The following is a 24461-nucleotide window of genomic DNA, read 5'->3' on the forward strand; positions in this document are numbered from 1 at the left end:
AGTGTCACAGTGGTCTGACCCACGCATGGCACGGGTGATGAGGACATTTTTGCGATGTCTTTCTCTAACAATGATGTAGTCAATGAGATGCCAGTGTTTGGATCGTGTCTCTAGTTATCTAGCTTGTAATGGTTCGGTGTGGTTCATAGTTTGCTGTCGTATCCTGGTTCACTCTACTCCATCCTGGTTCACTCTCATCCATCCTGGTTCACTCTGTTCCATCCTAGTTCACTCTGTTCCATCCTGGTTCTCTAGCTTGCTGTAGTGTCCTAGTTTACTCTATTCCATCCTATTGTTGTAGTGTAGTGGTTCACTTAACGAATCTGCTGTAGCTTCCTGTATCACCGTGGTTCATTCTGGTTCATTATTTGTTGTAGATTCTTGTAGCTCACTGGTTCACTTTGCTGAGTTGTAGTGCATGGTTTATTAGTGTGTTATATTGTTATAACTTAACCATCGTCCTTAAAGAGTTATAATTTAAGCCATCGTCATTGAAGGGTTAAATGAGTGATTATTCTGCACGTCATACTCGAGCGCACTTCCACTGGGGTAGCACTTAGGGTGACACCGGAGCACGCTGTTGTATGTCAGACGAACAGCTCAGCAGCACCGGTAATGTTAATGTTGCTTGGCATTATGGCTCTTCATAAGCACCATTAAGTTCAGGCACCACTCAAGCCTCAGGCAACGTGGAAACGGTGGACATCCTGCCTGATTCTGCTGCTCTGCCAGATGCATGGTGCACCGGTTTGCCCACAGGATGGTGCCTACTGGTGTACACAGTGCCTGGATGTACAAGATAGTGCCTACTTGGTGTACACAGTGCCTGGATGTACAAAATGGTACCTACTTGGTGTACACAGTGCCTGGATGTACAAGATAGTGCCTACTTGGTGTACACAGTGCCTGGATGTACAAGATAGTGCCAACTTGGTGTCCATAGTGCCTGGGTGTACAAGATGGTGTCTACTTGGTGTACACAGTGCCTGTATGTACAAGATGGTGCCTCTTAGTGTACAGTGTATCCAGCTGTTGATTCACACCTTGACACACCTCTTAATCATAATGTCAACACCTTTACGTAACAATAACACACCTCATATAATCATAGCCACTATTTCATAGACAAAAACGAAGCCTCTCCAACCTCTCACCAATCTGAACAACAAGATAAACACATAAAACAATCTTAACTAATAATATAACAGAGTCTTTATCAATATACGATGACCTCAAAACGCTAGTGTGGGGAATAGGGTTAAATTGTTCAAATCCTGACTTTTTTTTTCTCCCCTTCGTTGAGTATGTACCGACTGAGCACTTACAAGATCTCCTCGAGTCTATAGTTTCCTGACATCTACTTCTGTATGTATGAGAGACCTTGTACGGTGTGAGATGGTTTCTGTAGTCTGTGTTATGTTATGTAGGTTTATATCCCCCCTCTCTCCCTCCCTCCTTCTCTCCCCTCCTCCTTACTTCCCTCTCGCCCTACCTACTTCCTTGTCTCCCTCTCTTCTTCCCTCCTTCCTATTACCCTCCCTGCCTCCTTCTCTCTTTCACTCCCTCCTACCCACCCAGCCATGTATGTCAATTAAATCACCATCGATTACCTCCCGTCCAGTGTGTGATGTCATGTGAAACTCATCACGCACGCACGCACGCACGCACGCACACAATAATACTAATACTAATAATAACAATAATAATAATAATGGTTGTCTCTCATGCAACGAGGATGGCCGGGCCTAGGGCCACCTAGGCGAAAATTTATTTCAGGTGCAGAAACTGTCGCCAACTATACTGGCTAACCATAACCCCGAAACACGATCCGCAAATCAGTTAACATCCAGGTTCCCTAATACTAATGGGTAGAGAGGGGCAAATGGCGTAAAGAAACTTGCCCATAGTTTCACCCTGCTCGGGGATCGAACCCGGGTCCGTTCGCTTACGAAGCGAGCATGATGACCATTACACCACAGGTCATTGAGACCGTTAACTTAGGGTGTTGTTATTGAGTTGGCGACAGCTTCTAAACATTAAAAAAATCACTCCTCGGTGGCCCTTGGGCCGGCCACCTGCGTTATACAAGGGGGCAACCACAGGCGGGCGGGCGGGCGGGCGGACGGGCGGACGGACGGACGGACGGACACACACCATCTATACATTATCATCTTCCTCCTCGCTTCCATCTTCCGCAGGAGAGGTAAGGTGAGGAGGTTCATTTTCATCACTAAGCCTTTCCATCTCATAGACCATTTACCTTCCAAATTTCATCATAGTCAGCCTCCCTTTAGTACCTCCTAACACAATTCCAAATTTCATCATAGTCAGCCTCCCTTTAGTACCTCCTAACACAATCCTTCCATCTCAACTTAGTCCATATACCTTCCACCTTTCTCATCTTCTCTACCCATTCATTTCATGTCCCCCGCCAGCCTTACCTCCTTCTAACACCGCACATTTCCTTCTCACCTCAGTTTCCTCTCCACTAATCATATCCTTAAGGTCCTGTTCAGTCAGGTCTTCTCCTTTTTTTTCCACCTCTTCACTCCTTGTATTTTGCTCACCAATGTTTCTCTCTCAACTACCTGAAGTGTTCTGTTGGTGTTACTCCGCTTCTGAGGTAGTAGGTGCGGTTATCTGTGTCATAGAAGGAGGCGAGAGTAGCATGCATACATACAGCTGATCAATATATCACCTCTCAGATTATCTCCCATCTTCCCATCCTCCATAACTCCTACTTGTCTCCTCCTCTGTGATAAAGATTCTCCTTGTACTGTTCTACACATAAAAAGTTGTTATTTTGTTTTAATCTCTTCCTTTCCACCTGTATGTTGCTACTCTACCTGTTTCTCCTGAGGCTGTTATCTCATGCACCGTCAATACTACTGTTGGTCATCCTTATACAATTTCTAAGGTGTTTTACTCTACTCGGGTTTTCTCAAGTCAGCACATAAATCTAATACACAACAAAAGACTCCTCATTCTGCCCAACCTCAGGCCAAACACATTTGTTTCCTATACGATCCGTCAACCATTTTCCTTCACCCTCAGTCACTCCTTCCCATTTCACTACAACAAAAACTAAATTGTATTGGTACTGTACCAAAAACCTTTTCCAAGTCAACAAACCCTACAACGTTCCTCTTGTATTTATCAACAATATACTGATTATATAATGAATATGTATTTGTGAATAGCACTCATGTAAGTAACACTCACTGTATTCCCCGTGGGCCTCACAACACAACAAACACCACCATTGTTTCACGGTTTTTATTTCCTGTTGAATTTTTATTTTGCTTTCCATTGTGTTGAATAATACGACTACAGATGCTCATTGACCCACGACACACTAACTAACAATTAATGTTGGAAATGCCTGGACATGTTTTGATATTCATTTTTTCCTATTAATGAGTTTGCATGAATAAGAGCAAAATACCGCACAGGTAAACATGTGTTAATTAAGTTTACCTCGACCGTGCCATCGCGTCATGCCTTCAGCCACCAGAAAATTTTCTGGAGGTAATAAGAACAACCAGCACCAGGACTCCTTCACACCCCTAACACAGCTCATCCTCAGGCAGAAGGTAAACTTATTGATCTTAAAAAAATGAACGATAGCTCCACAAATCTCGATGCCCAGAGTAGCAGCTCCTTTTTGACAATAGAAGCCTCACCCAGTTCAACATCAAACCCGTCGTCATGGCAGCCGTTAGAAATGTCCACGCCAAGTGTCCACTTTCAAGAGTGTAACAGTTTATAAGGACATATACCTACAAGTCTTCCAGTATAGTACAATAAAGACTGTAGTTACTGACCGCTATACACACGTGACCAGTCGGGGTGAGTAATATGGTTTGTCATTTGTGCTATCTTATTACCAAATGATATATAACCATTAATGTATTTTATTACCACATGATATAATATACCAAGTGTTGCTATGGTGTGCGGCTGCTTCCGTATCTGACCTTATCGGCTACTTTATGGTAATTGTAGGAAAAGTTTGCTTAAAACATTTAAACATTTTCACTGGGAAGCTATTTTCTCCTTTAAGGGAAAGTTAGAGGGAAGGAGGAGACTGGGAATACTTGGGAGGGAAGTTTGGTCTAAGTACTATACAACTTGTGCTCTTAACAAGATTTACTCACGAAGTTACCTGATATAGTTGACACTGTCACGGTTGTATAGTGGTGCAGTGACTTCCGGAGGCCTGCACCATACCAGGACAGTGGTACAGTGACGCCTGAAGGCCTGCACTATACCAGAACAGTGATACAGTGACGCCTGAAGGCCTGCAACATACCAGAACAGTGAAACAGTGACGCCTGGAGGCCTGCACTATACCAGAACAGTGATACAGTGACGCTCTCGAGGCCTACAACATACCAGAACAGTGATACAGTGAAGATTGGAGGCCTACACCATACCAGAACAGTGATACAGTGAAGATTGGAGGCCTACACCATACCAGAACAGTGATACAGTGACGCCCGGAGGCCTGCACTATACCAGAACAGTGATACAGTGACGCTCTCGAGGCCTACAACATACCAGAACAGTGATACAGTGACGCCCGGAGGCCTGCACTATACCAGAACAGTGATACAGTGACGCCCGGAGGCCTACAACATACCAGAACAGTGATACAGTGAAGAATGGAGGCCTATACCATACCAGAACAGTGATACAGTGACGTACACCATACCAGAACAGTGATACAGTGACGCCCGGAGGCCTGCACCATACCAGAACAATGATACAGTGACGCACGCCAGAGGTCTGCATCATACCAGAACAGTGATACAGTGACGTCCGGAGGCCTACATCATACCAGAACAGTGATACAGTGACGCCCGGAGGCCTACACCATACCAGAACAGTGATACAGTGAAAATTGGAGGCCTACACCATACCAGAACAGTGATACAGTGACGCCCGGAGGCCTGCACCATACCAGAACAATGATACAGTGACGCACGCCAGGAGGTCTGCATCATACCAGAGCAGTGATACAGTGAAGCTTGGAGGCCTGCACCATACCAGAACAGTGAAGCTTGGAGGCCTACACCATTCCAGAACAGTGATACAGTGACGCCCGGAGGCCTACATCATACCAGAACAGTGATACAGTGACGCCCGGAGGCCTACACCATACCAGAACAGTAATACAGTGAGTAGTATAACACTTTTACAACACCAGGGCAGTGCTACAACGGTACACTGGGTAGAATAATACCTTTAAAAACAGAACAATGTTACACTGGTATAGGAATGGTCACTGTACGATTATTTTCAGTCTCTTAAACAAGAAAAAATCACCCATTTAATTCAACAAATTTACTGATGGTATTAAGCAAGTGACCCGTGACTAAGACTAACCAGTAAACAACGAGAAATAATCTCATTAAAGCTCAGAGATAATCGATAGTTTTTTGTCTGGGGAATAATATGACACTTGTACTGTATCTGTTACCAGATGTGACACTTGTACTATAACCTGGCGCCAGATGTGACATTCTTGAACTTGGGTATAAAAGTATTAGTAACGGAGACAGAATAAAGGAAAACAAGAAGAGAGAGAGAGAGAGATACGGGAATAAAATAGTAATGAAAAGGAGAAAGTGACATAAGACCATAAAGAAAAGAAAACAGAAAAAAGAAAGAGAATAACGGAAAGGTAAGTGTGCGTGTGTGTGTGTGTGTGTGTGTGCGTGTGTGTGTGTGTGTGCGTGTGAGTGTGTGTGTGTGTGTGTGTGTGTGCGTGTGTGTGTGTGTGTGTGTGCGTGTGCGTGTGTGTGTGTGTGTGTGTGTGTGTGTGTGTGTGTGTGTGAGTAAAAATTCAGAAATTTGACGGTCAAAAATTGTATTAAACGCATAAAAAAAAAAATAGTGTGTGGAGCGGACAGGATTAAAAAAGAAAAGAAAAAGGAAATTTCCCCCACAAAAGAATTGCGTTATCCTGTAAAAACCTTTCATAGTACGTATATATATATATTCAAGTTTTATAAAGAAATTAACCTTCAGTGAAAAAAGACAACAACAAAACAATACATACTAAAAAAAAATGTACAGTATATTTTTTCCTGGGGAGTTTTGTTTTGACTCCATCTCTAATTAACTCACCTGAGGTTTCTTGGAGTGTTACCACATAGTCCACACCTCAATTATGGTCTTGCTTTCATAATGCCTTAATGTGCTTCGTCAAATAAATTCTGACACTGACAAGGAAAAATGAAAATACTTATTTCCAACTCAGCGCCAGGTGTCGTTCATAATGTATAATGTGAGGGAATGTGAATAACAAAGGATTGGTGAATTTATAACTCTCTCTAGTGTTAAAAGAAATACTATAACGATACAATTTTAACAAGGAAGTAAGCCTTTGCATAATAGCTTTATGGTGTGTATGTGTGTGTGTTTGTATGCATGTGCGAGATGATGTAATGTTTGTATACATATGTAAAATGATGTGTCAATAAGCATAGTTTGTGGGTAGGGTTGTTTGAGTGCGATACTTGTGTGTTCACTGTACTGTATTGAAAAGTGCGTATTTTACTGGCGTGTATACAATATACAAGAAAGTGTTCACTCTATCGATGTGTATTCACTGTACGGTTGCGGACAAGAGTTCGCTTCCCGTGGTGAAACTGAGTCACGGAAATGCAGTTTTATCTCACTTGGGATCGATACTGCTTCATTCTGGGAGGGAGCGAACTTTTCACCTCAACTGTATACTGTGTACCGGGGGTCAAAAATTCGCTCCCACCCAAACTAAAGCAGTGCCGACCCCAAGTGAGAAAAAACAACACACTCGCACCAAATGACAGTCAGGGTAGGTTAGTTAGAAGACTCAGTCCTGTGGCTCAGTTTCACCTCAGGGAGCGACCTTTTATCCGCGACTGTACATGCAATTTCACCATACTGACAAATGACTATAGTACCCGCGTGCGTTTTCATCATCACCACGGGGTCCCTTGTTGACTACCTCACTAATTCAGGGTCACATCCTCAACTGACAAAATACTGCATAACCGAGGAGAGTCTGTCCTATTCCCTCACCTTCAAACTCTACTGTATGTATTGACAAAACCCTTGGCCAGAGAACAGAACAACACCAGAAAAAGTTTTATATATTCAGAAATGTTGATCTTGAGTGTGTGTGTGTCTGTGTGTGTGTTGTGGTGTAGGTGTGGTGGTGTGGTGATGGTAATGTCGTGGTGTAAGTATGATAGTGATGTGGTGATGTTGTGGTGGTGGTTGTGTTGTAGTGGGGATGGTGATGTTGCGTTGGGGGTTAGGTGGTAATGTTGTCGTGATGGTAGTGATGACGGTAACAGTATTACTATGGTGGTGGTGTGGTGGTGACAGTATTGTGGTGCAGGTGTGATGGTGATAAAATGATGAAGGTAGTGCTGTGGTGTAGATATCATGGTGATGTGATGATGATGATGATGATGATAGTTTTGTATTGGTGGTGATGTGGCAACAGTACTATTATAGTATTGTTGCGGTGATGATGGTAGTGTTGCAGTGGTGGAGGTGGTGAGGTGGCCACAATAATAATGTGGTAATAATAAGTTAAAATCACACCAAGACATCACCAAGTTAAGGTTAATTGTCCCTAAAATTACAATGAAAGAATATAATGATTTTTACACACGAATAAACAGGTAGGAAAAAATTATCTCCAATAAGTAAATTCAACAATACCTATATAGTAGTAGGGTGTGTCATAGGAGGGAAGATCAGCTAAAACTAATGGCCCATCACTTTTTTGGTAGATTTTAGTGTATATAAACAGAAAATAATTTCAGTTTCAATATTTTGCAACCTTTTGCTAGGTTAATTTTAGGGTGAAATTTATCGAAAATCTAACGTACAGCTGCATTAGTGCATTACAATTAAATAGTGAACATTGCTTTCTGACTTCATTCTTTAACAACCCAACTAACAATATTTTTTTCTGTTTCAGATTCTGATGCATTTATAAGTTGATAATATTTGCGATGGCTGCTTGTGTCAGGACGAGGAACCAAAAATCAAGCCATCTCAGTCACTATCTTGGGTCTGGGAGAGAGCTACTGAAGTAGGAGTTGCCTACATTGAGAGATGCTTTGAGATACGGTGTTTTAATCAAGCAAATCAGTGAAAAGAACCAAAGAACTTACACAAACAAAGACATTGCCAGTGATATGACCAAAGCTGTCTTGGCACAGTACACTCTGGCTAACGCTCAGTTCAAGCCTCCAGTCATAACAAGTCAGAAGAAGATTAGTGAGAGACTGCTAGCCAGTTGGGAAAAGGCAAGAGATATCTCTCTTGGGAGAGGAAAACTTGCAGTTAAGGACAGCTTTGCCAAGCAACTGGACCAGTTATTTGACATAATTACTTGCAAGTGCCCAATTGTTCTCTGTCCTGAGTTTGGATGCGATCGTGACTGTAAATCCGAGGCCCAAATCTCCTGTATTTGCAAGCGTGAACTGAAGATTCCTGTGATCGAACTGGCATTGTCAAAGCACAGAGAAGACTGGCAGTATAGGGCTCTCATGATTTCTAGCCATATTCGGAGTCAAGAGACAGGAGGCTGCCACAGAGAGACAGAAGAGGAGAAGAGTTGCCGAGGAAAAGACTTGAGAAGGCCAGGGTGAGGTAAAAAGGCCGATGATTGGAGTCAAGCTGATTCAGAGTTTAATGACTTCCCCATGGCTGATCCGAGTGCTGACCAGGAGAATGGTGACTTTGTCCCTAACCCAGAAAATAATGATCCCAAACCTTCCAGGCATAAGATTCGAATTAGGAAAGATATCCCGAGCACAGCTCTGGCCAGCATGCGACACCACACTGGTCTCAGAGAAACTGCAGAGATAGCAACAGCTGCCTGGATTGACGGTGGTTTGATAACACCTGATGAAGTTCACCTGGTGATAGATCATAACAAAGTAAGGAGAGCTCAGGAGAAACTTGTCAGTAACCTAGAAGAGGAGTTTGATAAGGGGATAAGAGAAAATGGAATCAATTGTTTGTTCTTTGATGGGAGAAGAGATGACACTAAAGTGTTCATGAAAGTTGGAGATTCTGGCGATAAGCTCTCGTGAATACAGGGTAGAAAAAAAGGTTAGTGTGTCACCTTAACTATCGTGGAATCGGTGGTAGTGGTGAGTCTGGGTACAGTATGTGGTGATCCTGGTACGTGTGGTGGTCACAGGTGCGTTATGTGGTGAGGTCATGGGTGCGGTGTGTTTGAGTCATGGGTGCAGTGTGTGGTGAGTCACAGGTACAGTATGTGGTGAGTCACAGGTGCAGTGTGAGTGATTGAGTCTGGGTGCAGTATGTGGTGGAGTCACAGGTACAGTGTGTGGTGAGTCTGGTGCAGTGTGTGGGTAGTCACCAGGTACAGTATGTGGTGAGTCTCTGGTACGGTGTGTGTTGAGTCACAGGTGCAGTGCTCATGGTGAGAGTCTGGAGTTCGGTATGTGGTGGAGTCACAGGTACAGTGTGTGGTGAGTCTCAGGTACAGTATGTGGTGAGTCACAGGTACGGTATGTGGTGAGTCTTGGTACGGTGTGTGGTGAGTCACAGGTACGGTATCAGTGGTGTGAGTCACAGGTACGCAGTATGTGGTGAGTCACAGGTACAGTATGTGGTAGTCTTGGGTACAGTGTGTGGTGAGTCACAGGTACAGTGTGTGGTGAGTCTGGGTACAGTATGTGTGGTGAGTCTGAGTACAGTGTGTGGTGAGTCTGGGTACAGTATGTGGTGAGTCACAGGTACAGTGTGTGGTGAGTCTGGGTACAGTGTGTGGTGAGTCCTGGGTACAGTATGTGGTGAGTCCTGAGGTACAGTATGTGGTGAGTCACAGGTACAGTGTGTGGTGAGTCACAGGTACAGTGTGTGTCTGGGTTCAGTATGTGGTGAGTCACAGGTACAGTGTGGTGAGTCAGGAATTTTGTGTATGGTGAGTCTGGGTACAGTGTGTTGAGTCCTGAGTACAGTATGTGGTGAGTCTGAGTACAGTATGTATATGAGTCTGGGTACAGTATGTGGTGAGTCACAGGTACAGTGTGTGGTGAGTCACAGGTACAGTGTGGTGAGTCACAGGTACAGTGTGGTGAGTCTGGGTACAGTGTGTGGTGAGTCACCAGGTACAGTATGTGGTGAGTCCACAGGTGCAGTATGTGTGAGTCACATGTGCGGTGTGGTGAGTCTGGGTGGGTGTGGTGAGTCACAGGTGTGTAGTATGTGTGAGTCTACATGTGCAGTATGTGGTGGTCCTGGTACCATTGTGTGGTAGTCAGGTGCAATGTGGTGAGTCACATGTACGGTGTGTGGTGAGTCTGGGTACAGTGTGTGGTGAGTCCTGGTTGCAGTATGTGGTGAGTCTGGTGCAGTATGTGGTGAGTCACAGGTACAGTATGTGGTGAGTCCACAGGTACAGTATGTGGTGAGTCACAGGTACAGTATGTGGTGAGTCACAGGTACAGTGTGGTGAGGTCACAGGTACAGTATGTGGTGAGTCTGAGTACAGTGTGTGGTGAGTCACAGGTACAGTATGTGGTGAGTCACAGGTACTGCGGTATGTGGTGAGTCCTGGGTGCATGTTGTGTGGTGAGTCTGGTACAGTATGTGGTGAGTCACAGGTACTGTTGTGTGTTGAGTCACAGGTACAGTGTGGTGAGTCTGACAGGTACAGTGTGTGGTGAGTCACAGGTACAGTGATGAGTCAAGTTTGTGGTATGTGGTGAGTCACAGGTACAGTATGTGGTTGAGTCACAGGTACAGTATGTGGTGAGTCCCACAGGTACAGTGTGGTGAGTCACAGGTACAGTATGTGGTGAGTCACAGGTACAGTATGGTGAGTCACAGGTACAGTATGTGGGTGGTCTGGGTACAGTATGTGGTGAGTCACAGGTACAGTATGTGGTGAGTCACAGGTACAGTATGTGGTGAGTCACAGGTACTAATAAGACGTCATCTGGACAGCAGACACCGGCCCCTCCTACTCTGTGTCTGGCGTCCACCTTTTTTATTTCTCTGTGACAAAATTCAGTCATAATCTCATCGAATATCTCCTTAGAACAAAATAATAGCATTTTATGCATTTTACATATTTACCCTCGGAATATAAGTGTCTAGAGCCATTAGAAGAACACCGAAAAAAAATAAAATATTTACACTATTATCCGCCGAACTTTAGTTTTTCCACACACACCACAGAGAACATTCATTCTATACGCTTTAATTTTATTGGTCGTTCTCTACGCGATGTTAAAGTGTCCCAGGTAGCTACAGTATTTATGAAAGAACCTTATTTAAATAGCATTATGCATCCCTTCTATTTCTCTCACTTGGCGTGCGGGTATGAGGACGCTATCTAACTAAAGCTGCACTCAACGCCCAGCAACACACTGACTTAGGTGCTCAAGACGGCACGTTGTTTCACTCTTCTATACCTCAACACGGAAGGAATACTTGGGGCCATTTCTAAGTCAAGATGTGGTGAGGTATGTGGACGATATAGGAGGGACGAAACACAGGGAGGGGGCAGGGGTGGGGGAGGGGGGGCGAGGTGAGGCAGGGGTGTGGAGGGTAGGGGTGTGGAGGGGGGAGTTGGGGGTGTGGAGGGGCAGGGGTGTGGGGAGGGGGCAGGGGTGTGGAGGTTAGGGTGTGGAGGGGGTAGGGTGTGGAGGGGAAGGTGTGGAGGGTAGGGGTGAGAGGGCAGGGCGAGGAGGGGTAGGGCGGAGGGGAGGGGTGTGGAGGGGCAGGGCGAGGAGGGCAGGGTGGGGAGGGGGCAGGGCGAGGAGGGTGGGGTGGAGGTGGGGTGTGGAGGGGCAGGGGTGTGGAGGGGTAGGGTGTGGAGGGCAGGTGTGGAGGGGGCAGGGCAGGGAGGAGGTGAGGGGTGTGGGAGGGTGGGGCGTGGAGGTGCATGGTGTGGAGGGGCAGGGGTGTGGATGGGCAGGGTGTGGGGGGCAGGGCGAGGAGGGGCAGGGGGTGTGGAGGGGCAGGGGTGTGTGGAGGGCAGGGGTGTGGAGGGGGGGGTGTGGAGGGGGTGGGGTGGGGGGGCAGGGGCGAGGAGGGGCAGGGGCAGGAGGGGGTAGGGGCGAGGAGGGGCAGGGGTGTGGAGGGTGGGGCGTGGAGGGGGGAGTGGGGCGGGAGGGGCAGGGGTGTGGAGGGTTAGGGTGTGGAGGGCAGGGTGTGGAGGGGTAGGGGCGTGGAGGGGTGGGCGAGGAGGGGCAGGGTGGGGAGGGGCAGGGCGAGGAGGGGTAGGGTGTGGAGGGGTAGGGTGTGGAGGGGCAGGTGGAGGGGCAGGGCGAGGAGGGGCAGGGTGGAGGGGTAGGAGGGAGGGGCAGGGTAGGAGGGGCAGGGCGAGGAGGGGCAGGGTGTGGAGGGCTAGGGCGAGGAGGGGTAGGGTGAGGAGGGGCAGGGAGTGGTAAGAAAAAGTGAGAAGAGGCAGGGAAAGGTAGAGAGAGGGGAGGAATGGAGAGGGTAGGGGAGAGGATGGTAGAGTACTCCATATGGTTCAGGTCGAGGTGTCACGTGACGAGTGTAAGTGTAAGGAACACAAATCACCAACCTGTCTAGGTGGCACTGACAGCCGGCACCCTTCACCTACCTCCCCCGTCTACCACCGTTTCCCCTCAGGCCCTCCCAGCCACCGTCGCCATAGTTCCCCTCCATCCTCTTGTGCAGCACCCAAGGGAAGGAAGCCTGGCTGCCTCATCGCCTTCCCCAGAGTGTTGACAACATCTACACCTTCACCGCAGAGTTTCCCTCAACCCATAGTAACTTACGCTCCTCCACCGAGTCAGCATTTAACTGAATTTATTTGTTGGTGTTTTCTGGACCAGACCTAGGCACTGTAGTTTAAACTGGGATTAGTTTGGGCCTTTTTTCACGTAAAAATTTAAGTATAAGATGAGGAGTTTTGGCAAATCCGCAAATGTACACCTTGAGGGACAGCACAAGCCGTGGACGAGTGCTCAGGTATGGAGACGAGCCGCCAAAACATGAGGTGGAGACATGTTGATCTCACCTTACATTTTAAGGTTTCTTCTAGTGAAACTATCCCTGTGTCTTACTGGCTCACTTCGAAAGTTTGAAATATTTATCTGGTAGTTTAAGAGAGGAGTGAGGGTCACGTGCAGTACACGCTCGTCACCCACGATGTTATAGCGACACTGAAACCAAATTTTGTCAAGGTCCGTCTCATTGACAAAATCCTTATAAAATTTTCTACAATCGAAAAAGTGATATTTTTTTTATTTGCCTTAAGTTAACCTGACCTTAATTTAACCCAGCATTACAAGTGACGGTCTGGGATACTGTATGAGTTCACATCGTTCACCTGTCGTATAAAGGTGTGCCAGGTGTCTCCTTAGTTTACTTAGAGATCTCCGAACAACAGCCAGATAAGATAAGAGAGCTGATGAATGACAGACGGCCCTTGTACTAGTGAAGAACACACAATGATCTCTCAACATGTAATCAGTCAAGAGGTTTCGGTGTAAAGATTTTATTACCGTACGCGATGTTCTCCCACGAGCGGACACTTGCCTCTTTATTTACATACAAGACATATCCATAATTCACTACCTCAACCAACGTCACCACGGCTGTCTCTTCTATCAAATATACCCGGTACTACCACCTCTTCCAGTAAGTATAGTTAATGTCATCGCTCCAATAAGTATCTTTAAGGAAGAGTCCGATGAATGTCAGAATAAACACCGCGACTCCTATTGTCTCAGTATGGTTATCAAAATCTTTCATCTGCTGTGTCGTCTTATCTCACGTCAAAATAGTAAATATACTTTTTTTTTTGGTGCGAGTGACTTCTTATTACACAAGTCCAATTTTGTGTCTTTGTCAATGAGGATGAGCTGCTACCAAGTCCACTACCCGCGGCTATTACTCCACCCTCTACCCACGCCTCCCCCTGTACCTGCGCCTCCACGACCCCATCCCTTACGTGCCCCCCAGTCCCCACGCCTCCCCCTGTACCTGCGCCTCCACGATCCCATCCCTTACGTGCCCCAGTACCCGCCTCCCCTGTACCTGCGCCTCCACGATCCCATCCCTACGTGCCCCACCCAGTACCCACGCCTCCCCTGTACCTGCGCCTCCACGATCCATCCCCTACGTGCCCCCCCAGTGCCCACGCCTCCCCTGTACCTGCGCCTCCACGATCCCATCCCTACGTGCCCCCCAGTGCCCACGCCTCCACCCGATACTATAACACCTAGATACGGCAGGTGTGTGTGTGACCCTCAAGGCCTCACTCATGCCACTCGAGCCACACAGTATCTAGGTGACCCAAGGTATTGCCTGATAACTTTGATAGCTGGCGGCCACTTGTTCCACGCCCCCCCTCCCTCACAGCCCGCACCAGGTTCCACACACAGTACTACACTCAGCACCTATTGTATGACTCAACACCATTTATAAACACAGTAATAAGTTAGGTTTGGGATCATATATGGAGGTGATATGTTCTAATGTGTAGCATGAAACAAGTTTATCAACAACACGAGTGCTCTATAAGTATGTTAAGCTGTACTCGCACCAAAGACATCCATCAGTAAGGTCAGGTGAGACTAAATGTGGGTGACTAAACGCAACCAATAATAAAGTTTACAGTAAAGGATTATTGTATAGGAATAACATTGTATTTATGAGTAAGTAACAATGTGTGATTACTCTTATGGTGATGAAAGACCCACCTCACAACACAGGGTCAGTCACTACACCAAGTCATCCACACTGATTACGGTATCGTACTAAGTGACGGGATTCTGATAAAACTCCTGACGCGTATCTTTACTTTACTGATAATTAATATTAAACCAACATTAACTGACTGGAGAACACTTGAAGGTTAACACAGTAATTATCTTCATTCTCAAACAGTCTATGAAGAACCCATAAGACTCACTTCACAGTATATAACACCCTAGTCCTAACTAACTGTATTTAAATAATACCTTTTTTGCCATCACTAAACAGTTAACAATAGACAAAACAAGAGCACAATAACCAAACCTCTACTTCAAAAAAAAAAGTCAAGTGACAATTATCAAACAAGGAATAACTCAACATCAACTCATAACTTTGTATATATACGTCACGGCCACATAACAATAATAATAAAAATAGTAAAAATAATAAAAGTAATAGAACAAAATATATACTAATAATACTAATAATAATAGCCTCACGCCCCCACTCACCACTCAGCCCTACACCATTACCACCAACATTCCAAACGGTGGGCCCCGGGACGCTCGACGGGATCCTCTCACAGGGGGCCCAGTGCTCCACCCTCGTCGCAAAAGGCTAATAACAATTACAGGAGTGTTTTTCTTGGCTCGTCTCACCCATGACTAATGCCCTACCATGATACCTGTGACTAATGTACGCCCTCTCTACTTAGTGTATGTGCGTGTGAATCCGTGGTACCACACACAGAGAGTGAGAGAGAGACCTGTGATTTATGTACACCTTCTTCCTTCTCTACTTAAGTGTGTGCATATGTGTTAATCAGTAGTACCCACGTATACACACGCACAGAGAGAGAGAGAGAGAGAGAGAGAGACGTACCTACGCCAAGAACATAAGGAGTCTGCAATATGCCGGTTGGTCTGTGCATGGCAGCTCCTGTCGAGAGTTACTACCACTCTCTATCATCCATGAATCTATCTAGCCTCCTTTTGAAACTTTCCAGCGTTCCAGCACTTACTACAAAGTTGCTAAGCTTGTTCCACTCGTCCACCACCCTATTTGTGAACCAGTTCCTTCCTATCTCCCTCCTAAACCTAAAGTTATCCAATTGAAATCCGTTGCTCCGAGTCCTATTCTGCTCGAATATTTTAAGAACTTTATATATATCCCCTTTATTGATTCCTTTCACCCATTTAAATACTTCTATCATATCTCCCCGCACTCTTTGTCTTTCTAGGGAATGCAAGTTTCGTTTCAAATGGATGCAAGAAACTGTTTTCATTAAATTTTCAACAGTTCATTCACAAAACCCTATCGATCATCACACAACCATCCACGTCTTGCCACAAACATCAACCATCCATTCACAAGCAACACTTTTAATTCAACATAATATATTGTCTTGCATTTCTGGGTACACCTCTCCCACCCCCCTCTCTCTCTCCCACCCCCGCTGAGTCAATTTAATATACAGGATGGTACTGGCCTCTAGGAGAACACCTCAGAATGTGTCACTGGGATAATGTTGAGGGTACACCTGGATGGGGGGAGGACACTAGACGTACACACACACACACACCTGGTTGAGTCTTGAGAGCTGTGAGGAGGAAGAGGTGGGGGGAGAAGAGCGTGGCCCAGCATGATATTGATGGCGCTGATCAACACGATGGTTGGTTGGATGATTGACAGGTGTATGGATGGATGATTGATTGATGGATGATTGATGGAAGATAGATAGATGGAAAGATGGATGGATAGGTGAATGAATGAATAGATGGATGTGTGTGTAAACCTTTCATCGATTACCTCTCCCAAAAATATTAATCTCACATACATTCTAATTAAAATTCTCAAAGTGTGCTTCTGTGTTTATGACTAAGCTTTAATGTTTTATAAGCTTCAATTTTTTTTTTAATATTATCACTAAGAGAAATATAATAAGATAAGCACCTTTAAGAACGCCAGCCGTCATGTTTAATTATGGACAAAAACTAGTGTGTGCCATAAGAGCTGAGGCCGTCCAAGTGGGTTGTGTTCCCTATAGAGGCGAGTGAAGTGTGAACACGGTACACGCCTCTTACCTCTTCCACACGGGCCCCGGGGAGAAAAGGTACAAAATAGAGCCTTATAGAACAATGTGTACGGGTTGACCATGGAAAACTGAGACTGTTTTACCCGAGATTATGCTTTTATCTTAAACTTCATTCACTTGAAGGTGTATGTTCGTTGTAACCAGGTGATAATAGCTGATAATTTTAACCCTAGGAAAATCACTATTCAAAAACGCCCGCGACCTCCCCGGGTGAGGGACGTCAGCCATATATGGAACTGGCATTCCCTCTCTGGATACTGTGGAGCTGGGACATATAACTGGAGGGCCGGGCGTCTCCGGTGGCTTCAGTCGGTCTAATGCCCAGCTCATTCATGAACTCAGGACTTGGACGACGCAAGATCCTGGAGGTTCTAAACCCATCAGTATAAAACTCTAGGAATTATTAAATCATATCTTTGAATGCCAAGTTCAGACAATGTTCCTTTAACTTTATGGATGTCTCAAATGTCCTCAACTAAGGATTATTCCTCAACTAAATTGTCTCGTTCATCCAAGTAGACTGATGGCCTCAGGACTGACAACTCTTCAGATAAGACAAGACAGGGCGGATCTCATGAGGTAATTAAAAACCTGAAAAGGACGGAAGGCGTAAACTCTTAAGATGTCATGCAGCAGAAACACAAGAAGTCACAGCTTCAAGCTCGTTAAGTTGTCATGTTGTACTAATATATGGAAGTACAGTACTTCTTCACACCGAGGGTGGTAGACTTATGGGGCAAGATACCAGCTACAGCTGTGGAAGCGAGAACAATAATGAGCTTCAGAGTAGCCCTGGATAAGACTATAAAGAACAATAGAGGGATCCTTCATAGACCATTCTCCTCCTTTCCCCGCCATGACAACCTCTGGTTGCGGTGGAAAATAAGTAAAGACGTTGAATAAAAACATTCTTAGGACTCTCCCTTTAGCTTGCCGCCCTCGCCGCATCTGTGTAGTCAAACACCAGATGTTTGTCGACTTTCCAGGGTAAAGTCAGCGTCACAGTCGTCGGCTAGCACCTCATTTGTACACACAATGAGACGCCTCCATCATCGCCTCCCTCGCAGAGCACCGCACTTTGTGTTGTCTTATCATCTTTTTCTTTCGCGCAGAAGTGTGTGTTGGGAAGGTCTCCGTCCTCCTAGTCTACCCTCATTAACCACTTACTAAGTATAAAAATTGACTTACCAACTACTTTTAATAAAAATATATACTTATGACGCATAAATATAAAACATGATACAGTAACTGTAGTAATATGTTTCAATTTTATTTGTATTTCAGTGGCTGCCTTCATCCCAGCTCAGACCGGCCCACTTTACACACATGATGTATGAGCCTGTAAACACACGGCTGTTATTAATAAACAAAATAAATAAGTTTTTTAACAAGCAAATACAACCAAGCAGACGGTAAACACAAGTGTCATATACGTCTATTAACAAGTAAATATAACCATAACAACGTCAACCTCTCTTTTTAATAACAACATAAACAATACCTAACAAACACCACCAAACACAAACGTCGCAGTAATAAATAATAATGGACCTGTACGACTTGGTCCCATTTGATCCATGTCACAGTGAGGACAGGTTGCCCCATTCACTTCAAAATGTACGGCACAACACATCAAAGGTGGGAAGGGAAGGTCTTGGCTTACCACCACATAAACACGGTCCTCGCTCGCTGGCTCTTCCCGCCGCCACAACCCGCACATCAAAATTCAAACGTTTTTCACTTTTTTTTCCTTTGACAGTCTCGAGTTTTTTATGACCTTACCTCTGTCTGTCTGTCTGTCTGTCTGTCCTTTTTTCAGACTTATGGAGTGTACGACGCCATTTACTATGACCTTCTTGCCCTGATCTTTTTTCAGCAATATCGCCTTTAACACATGGAACTCTTCACTTTTCGAAGCTTTGGAGAAGTCTCGAAGCAAGTTTCCTGGTGGGAATTATTAGCTAGTAGTACTCGAAATATCGAAACTTCGAGATCTCTCCAGAGCTTCGACAAGGTGGTATTCCTGAAACAAGATCAGGGCAAGAAGGTCATCGTAAATGGCATCCTACACCCCATGACTGTTCTTGAATACGGTCCATAGTTATATATACTCATCTCTCTCTGACCGTGATGTTGGTGTAGGGTGAGTCAGGTAACCACTGTTCCACCATCATTAAGTCGGGCAGGCAAACAATGACCAAACTATTATTACCTTCACTAACATTAACCACACTATTATTACCTTCACTAACATTAACCAAACTATTATTACCTTCACTAACATTAACCACACTATTATTACCTTCACTAACATTAACCAAACTATTATTACCTTCACTAACATTAACCAAACTATTATTACCTTCACTAGCATTAACCAAACTATTATTACCTTCACTAACATTAACCAAACTATTATTACCTTCACTAACAATGACCAAACTATTATTACCTTCACTAACATTAACCAAACTATTATTACCTTCACTAACATTAACCAAACTATTATTACCTTCACTAACATTAACCAAACTATTATTACCTTCACTAACATTAACCAAACTATTATTACCTTCACTAACATTAACCAAACTATTATTACCTTCACTAACATTAACCAAACTATGTGTGTGTGTGTGTGTGTGTGTGGTGCAGGATCATCAGGTGGTGCAACAAAGAAGCAACAACTCGGCCTATCACTCCCCTACACCGCCCCTCGCTCCTTTGAATAAAAACCCATTTTATGAAGAGGAGAGCGGCCCGGGACTACCTAGTTTTTGTCCTCTTGTTATGGTGGTGCTCCTGTGGGGGGAAACACCTCTCTCTCCCCCGTCCACTAACCTAACCTCCCTCGGCCCTTTGTGTTATCATCGCGCGGGGTTTTACGATGGCAATACTTTGTTAATTTTGGCGCCATCAAACCTTCAAGACTGATGATGCCAAGTGACATACCTGTTAGCAAGTCATTTTAAGATACACAGACAGACACACAGGACCGAAAGCATTACCCTGCCCACCGGATACGAGGAGGATAACTAGATATCGACTACATCAGCTTTCACCCTCATTCAAACACGCGATATATCCCCGAATATCCCACTAATATTCCGGTGCTGTGGCGAGTCCAACAAGTATGTTTTAATACCTGCAGACTCCTACACCAGGTACTGGCTATATTTACAGAGATTTAAAAAAAAGTAAAACAGTCGTTATTTTACCAGTTTTAATCAGATCCCGACTACGCGGCGGCTTAACCCCCACTCGTTTAGGAATAATAATAATAATAATGTTGGTAACATTGTCATCAACGTGTTGGATAAAAGATGCCATCAGTGCTGGTAAGAAGTGTGAATTAGTCACATAGTCCACACCAGTCAGTTTACTTGACATACTTCTGTTGGTGATAATGTTCCCTACACTAATATTGCAAACATTTTCGTGTAATTTTCACAACGTTATTGATAACACAGTTACCAACAATGTTGTGTTGGTGTGGAGCCGCCTTTATATAACGAAGGTGACGAAATAATCGCATCTTAAAATTAATATACAATGTTTAACAACCGCCTAAGATGTGATATACAGTATACACCAGTACTAGTTTATCTGACCCACTGGTGGTGGACGAGGAGAGGGCCCACCTAATGGGTAGTACGGGCGTGGAGGTGGATGGAAGACACGGGCGTGGAGGGAGGCGGGTGTAGGCGTGGAGGAGGGAGATATTCACAGACGTGGAAGAGGGAGAATGGTGGGAGTGAAGCTGATACTGATGATGGTAGACGCAGAAAGGCTGGCTGGTGAGGTCTTCTGTCGTAAGGTCGAAGGTTAAAAGGTATTCGGTGTTGGGACCTGCTGGTATGATGACATACTCCAGGGGTGGTGCGGGGCCCTGGTCACCACCTACGAGTGGCCAGTAAATAGTGAACCTCCGACACCCCGAATATAACTCCATCTTAAAAATGTCGCACACTTTGAGGAATATATTATACGTAACTTGTTAACCATCGCAGTGTTGTGTTCTCTTCAGCGCCAGGTTGAGTGAGCGTTATTGTACATATATCTGACTCTCCAGGCAACACAACCTTGGCTCTCACGGCAGGAGGGAAGAACACCACACAATCTGGTCTTCCTGATAGCCTTCACCTGATGACGACTGGTTCTGATCTTGCCTATTCTCAGGCCATCAATCAAGCCACGGACTCATCCCCGGCCGGACCTGGGAGGACCCTCAGACGCTCTGTTGCCATCCCCAAGAGCCCAGAGAGCAACACTGACGCTAATGTGTCGACCATTGATAATCTTGACGTGAAGGACTTGATACAAGCATGGTGCTTAATTAATTCTCTCCTTGCTCGGGTACGTCGTCACAAATAAGGCTGCTTTACCTTGGCCTATATTCAGGCATGAATGGCTTTTTGTCCTGGGCGAGACACTAACCACACTGCAACACAAGACTAATGTTGATGAAGGTGGTTCTTCTGTCGTAAATTGCATGGTCCGTAAATCATTGTTTACTCCCGTCCCGTCGCGGAGTAGTTTGCAAGGGGCAGTGTGAGGGCTTCAAGTGGGCGGACGCTGGGGTAAGGTGGCCCTGGAGTGGGGTGGGGCCGTGACTGAGTGGGCAAGAGTGGGTTAGGGATGAGTGGGCTCAAGATGTAGGAGGTGGGATTCAATGGGGCAAGAAGAGGAACTGTAAAGGGACGTTTGTCATAGATGTGAATTTTGAAGTAAAGGGAGAGGCTGTAAAGACCCGAGTGAGGTGAGGAGAGGGTTTACGGAGGACTCGACAGGACTTAGACGAGGACACCGGGTGAGAAGCAACAGTAGTAGGCGATAAACCCGGCAGTGTGACTCCTGGACCAAACACTACATGATAACCCCAACCTCGAGGTGACGCACACCTCGGTCACGTTCACTATAATATACTGTAGGTGGACCGTTACTTGGGGTCTGAAGAGTAAATAACGTTTACAAGCGCACGCACACACACGCGCACATACACACGCGCACATACACACACAAACTCTTGGCGAGATATTTTACATAATAAACTTCCAAATGACAAACAGGACACACCACAGTCGGGATTCTGTTAAAATCATTGATCCCACAAGAAAGGATGGACGGCAGTGACATGGATGACAAATGGTGCCGTAGTGCGTGGGGGGGGGGGTGACAGTGGCAATGAAACTGTGAGAGAACAGGCGAAAGAAAATGTCAAGAGAAAAATAGAAAGAGAGAGAAGAGATAAATAGAGAAAAAGAAAGAAAGAGAGATGAGGAAAACAACGCATGATGTGGGCAAAGAGAGAGTGGTGAAGGTGGAGGGAGGCTCCTCAACCCTGCAGTCACAAGCGTCAATATTAGCACAAGCTGAGGGCAGGGCGGGCACAGATGGTCGCTGACGGGGAAGAATGCTATTAATGATCTCACTTGCCCACACAGTTAATTATTTTAAAGCTACTAATCACTTTTAATGACAGTTTACAATGGAGACTTTACATTTTTGTAGAGAACAGTGGCGAGGGTCAAGGCACTACAAACAAATGACGACACTTAACTGTGTGTGGTGAGTCATTGTGACCAACAGCATAATGCGAATCCATTTAGAAGGTCAAAGGCACTTAACTGTGTAACTTGTTGTGAGGACTTGTAAGTGAATTGGCAAATGGACTTGATGGAGCTGTGTTGACCTGGTGTAAACATTCAAGTTGGTGGTCAATATAAACCAAGAATTACTTGAGCACATAACAAGGTCATAAGATCTGATCCACACATCACAGGTGTAACTAACACGTACAGTATATAAACGGTAAACTTACTTTAAACAACAGTTTATCCTCAATGTTGCCTTAATTGAATGTATAACATTATACAGTTCAATAGTTTATACTATAAAAGTGGGTCCTCCAGGCCTGACGACCAGTTAGGGGCAGTGTTAAGCCTTCGGTACACACGAGAGCTGTGTGGCCGGCCCTACATTCGACTGCCTTCATTTCCCCAATTGTAAAGTGAAGGACCCATTTACAGCTGGGTGGAGTGGAAGTGATCGAGAATGGAACCAGCGACCTTTAGGACAAGAGGCGAGCATTGTATCCACTCAGCCACCACACCCTACTAACGCCTGTTAATTACTACAAAACATACATTAGCAGAACCTGGATCGACACCCACAGGTACTAAAACCAGACTAGTGACACCTTCAATGTTGTGGTCATTGTAGGTAATACAAGTCACTGCCCGCACAAACGCTGCCTCACCCGAGACCTTGTCCAGAAACACAAAGTTTTATCGAAATTGTATGAACAAATGTTGAAGATTCATCATGTTTACAAAGTTTATGTCTACAAGCGCGCGCACACACACACATGTATTTTGGTCACTGTAACCATGAGTTATATCACACACTGTCCAGCTGACTTATCGACTAAGCTCCACCCACCGCATGCTCAGCGACCATTACCATCTTAAACACTTTGATTGGCTGCTGGACGTTAAGTGAGTTGCTCCAGCACATAAAACAGTCACCGCCATTTGTATTTATTTTCAGAAACTAATAATATTTGCTTTACAGATGAAGAGTTCACATGAATAAGTCGACCATATTAAAAAATTTAGAAGTTTAAATAAATGACTTTGATTTGGACGACGTGGCGGTGGGATTCACTTATCCACTTGAACGAGCTGCGGTGAAGGTGAAGGATGAATAAAATGGGTCGAGTTTAATTGATGTATATAACTGTAAGAGCATGTTACTGACTTATCATTGTCTGGTGTGCTCGTTTAAATCTAGTCTATGCTCAACCATTTAACCTAAAACACACACACACACACACACACACACACGCACACACAGAAGAAATCATTTAAAAATAAAACAACACCCAAGGAACTTATATCTAAAACAGCCAACAGTATCAGACAACATCCACACAGATTTAAGAAGACTCATCGTATCATGAGATCATTTAGCGTCACCTGTCCTTACCTCTACTGTACTATAGAAAGACTCATACGTACTGGAAGATTATATGACAACACTGGACTACTTATGATAAACTATTTGTACACATAGAGGCGACATGATTAGTCAGGACAGGATTGGTTGTAGTGTGTTGCCTGTGTGTTTGTATAGGGATTTTGTTTTATTATTCACGACCCTCTGTTGATTTCGACGCTGATGACAAAGAACAACAATAAAAAAAATGAATGTTTATATTTTAGTTACTTATCATCCCTAACCTACTATTACCACCACCTGCTGCGTGTAGAGTATATATATTATGTTCCTGGTGGTGTACAAGGCAAGATTCGCGTGATTAATATGGTGCCCCTAGTGCGGACAATATCCATTCATTGTTTTCGTGTAAGACCAACAAAGCGTAATAATGAATCCACAAAACACAACAGACTAATATATGTGAGGACGTTGTGTATTACGTCTGGCCGGATGGGAGATGAGGGAGCGGAGCTAACTGGAGGATCCTGGTAATGAAAGTCGACATTGATGAATTCACCGCAAGTCTGTGAGCAGAGACACGACGATGCTTCTCTAACTAAACAAATCAAAACTCACCAGCAGCTTCAGAATGTTGTTACTACCAATGCTACAGATAACAGCTCTGACACAATCGTAGACAACCAGT

At 44.9% G+C, this 24461-nt stretch overlaps 1 protein-coding gene across 1 annotated transcript; it reads left to right on the forward strand.

The window, feature by feature from the left end:
• The first annotated feature begins 3497 nt into the window (after positions 1-3497).
• On the forward strand, positions 3498-14249 carry LOC121863401 (proline-rich receptor-like protein kinase PERK10). Its single transcript, XM_042362032.1, has 2 exons — positions 3498-3593; positions 13881-14249. The coding sequence occupies exons 1-2, from the start codon at positions 3498-3500 to the stop codon at positions 14247-14249; spliced, it is 465 nt and encodes a 154-aa protein (XP_042217966.1).
• The last annotated feature ends 10212 nt before the right edge of the window (positions 14250-24461 follow it).

The sequence above is a fragment of the Homarus americanus genome, unplaced genomic scaffold, assembly GCF_018991925.1.
Source record: "Homarus americanus isolate GMGI-L3 unplaced genomic scaffold, GMGI_Hamer_2.0 scaffold40248, whole genome shotgun sequence".
Lineage (NCBI taxonomy): Eukaryota > Metazoa > Arthropoda > Malacostraca > Decapoda > Nephropidae > Homarus > Homarus americanus.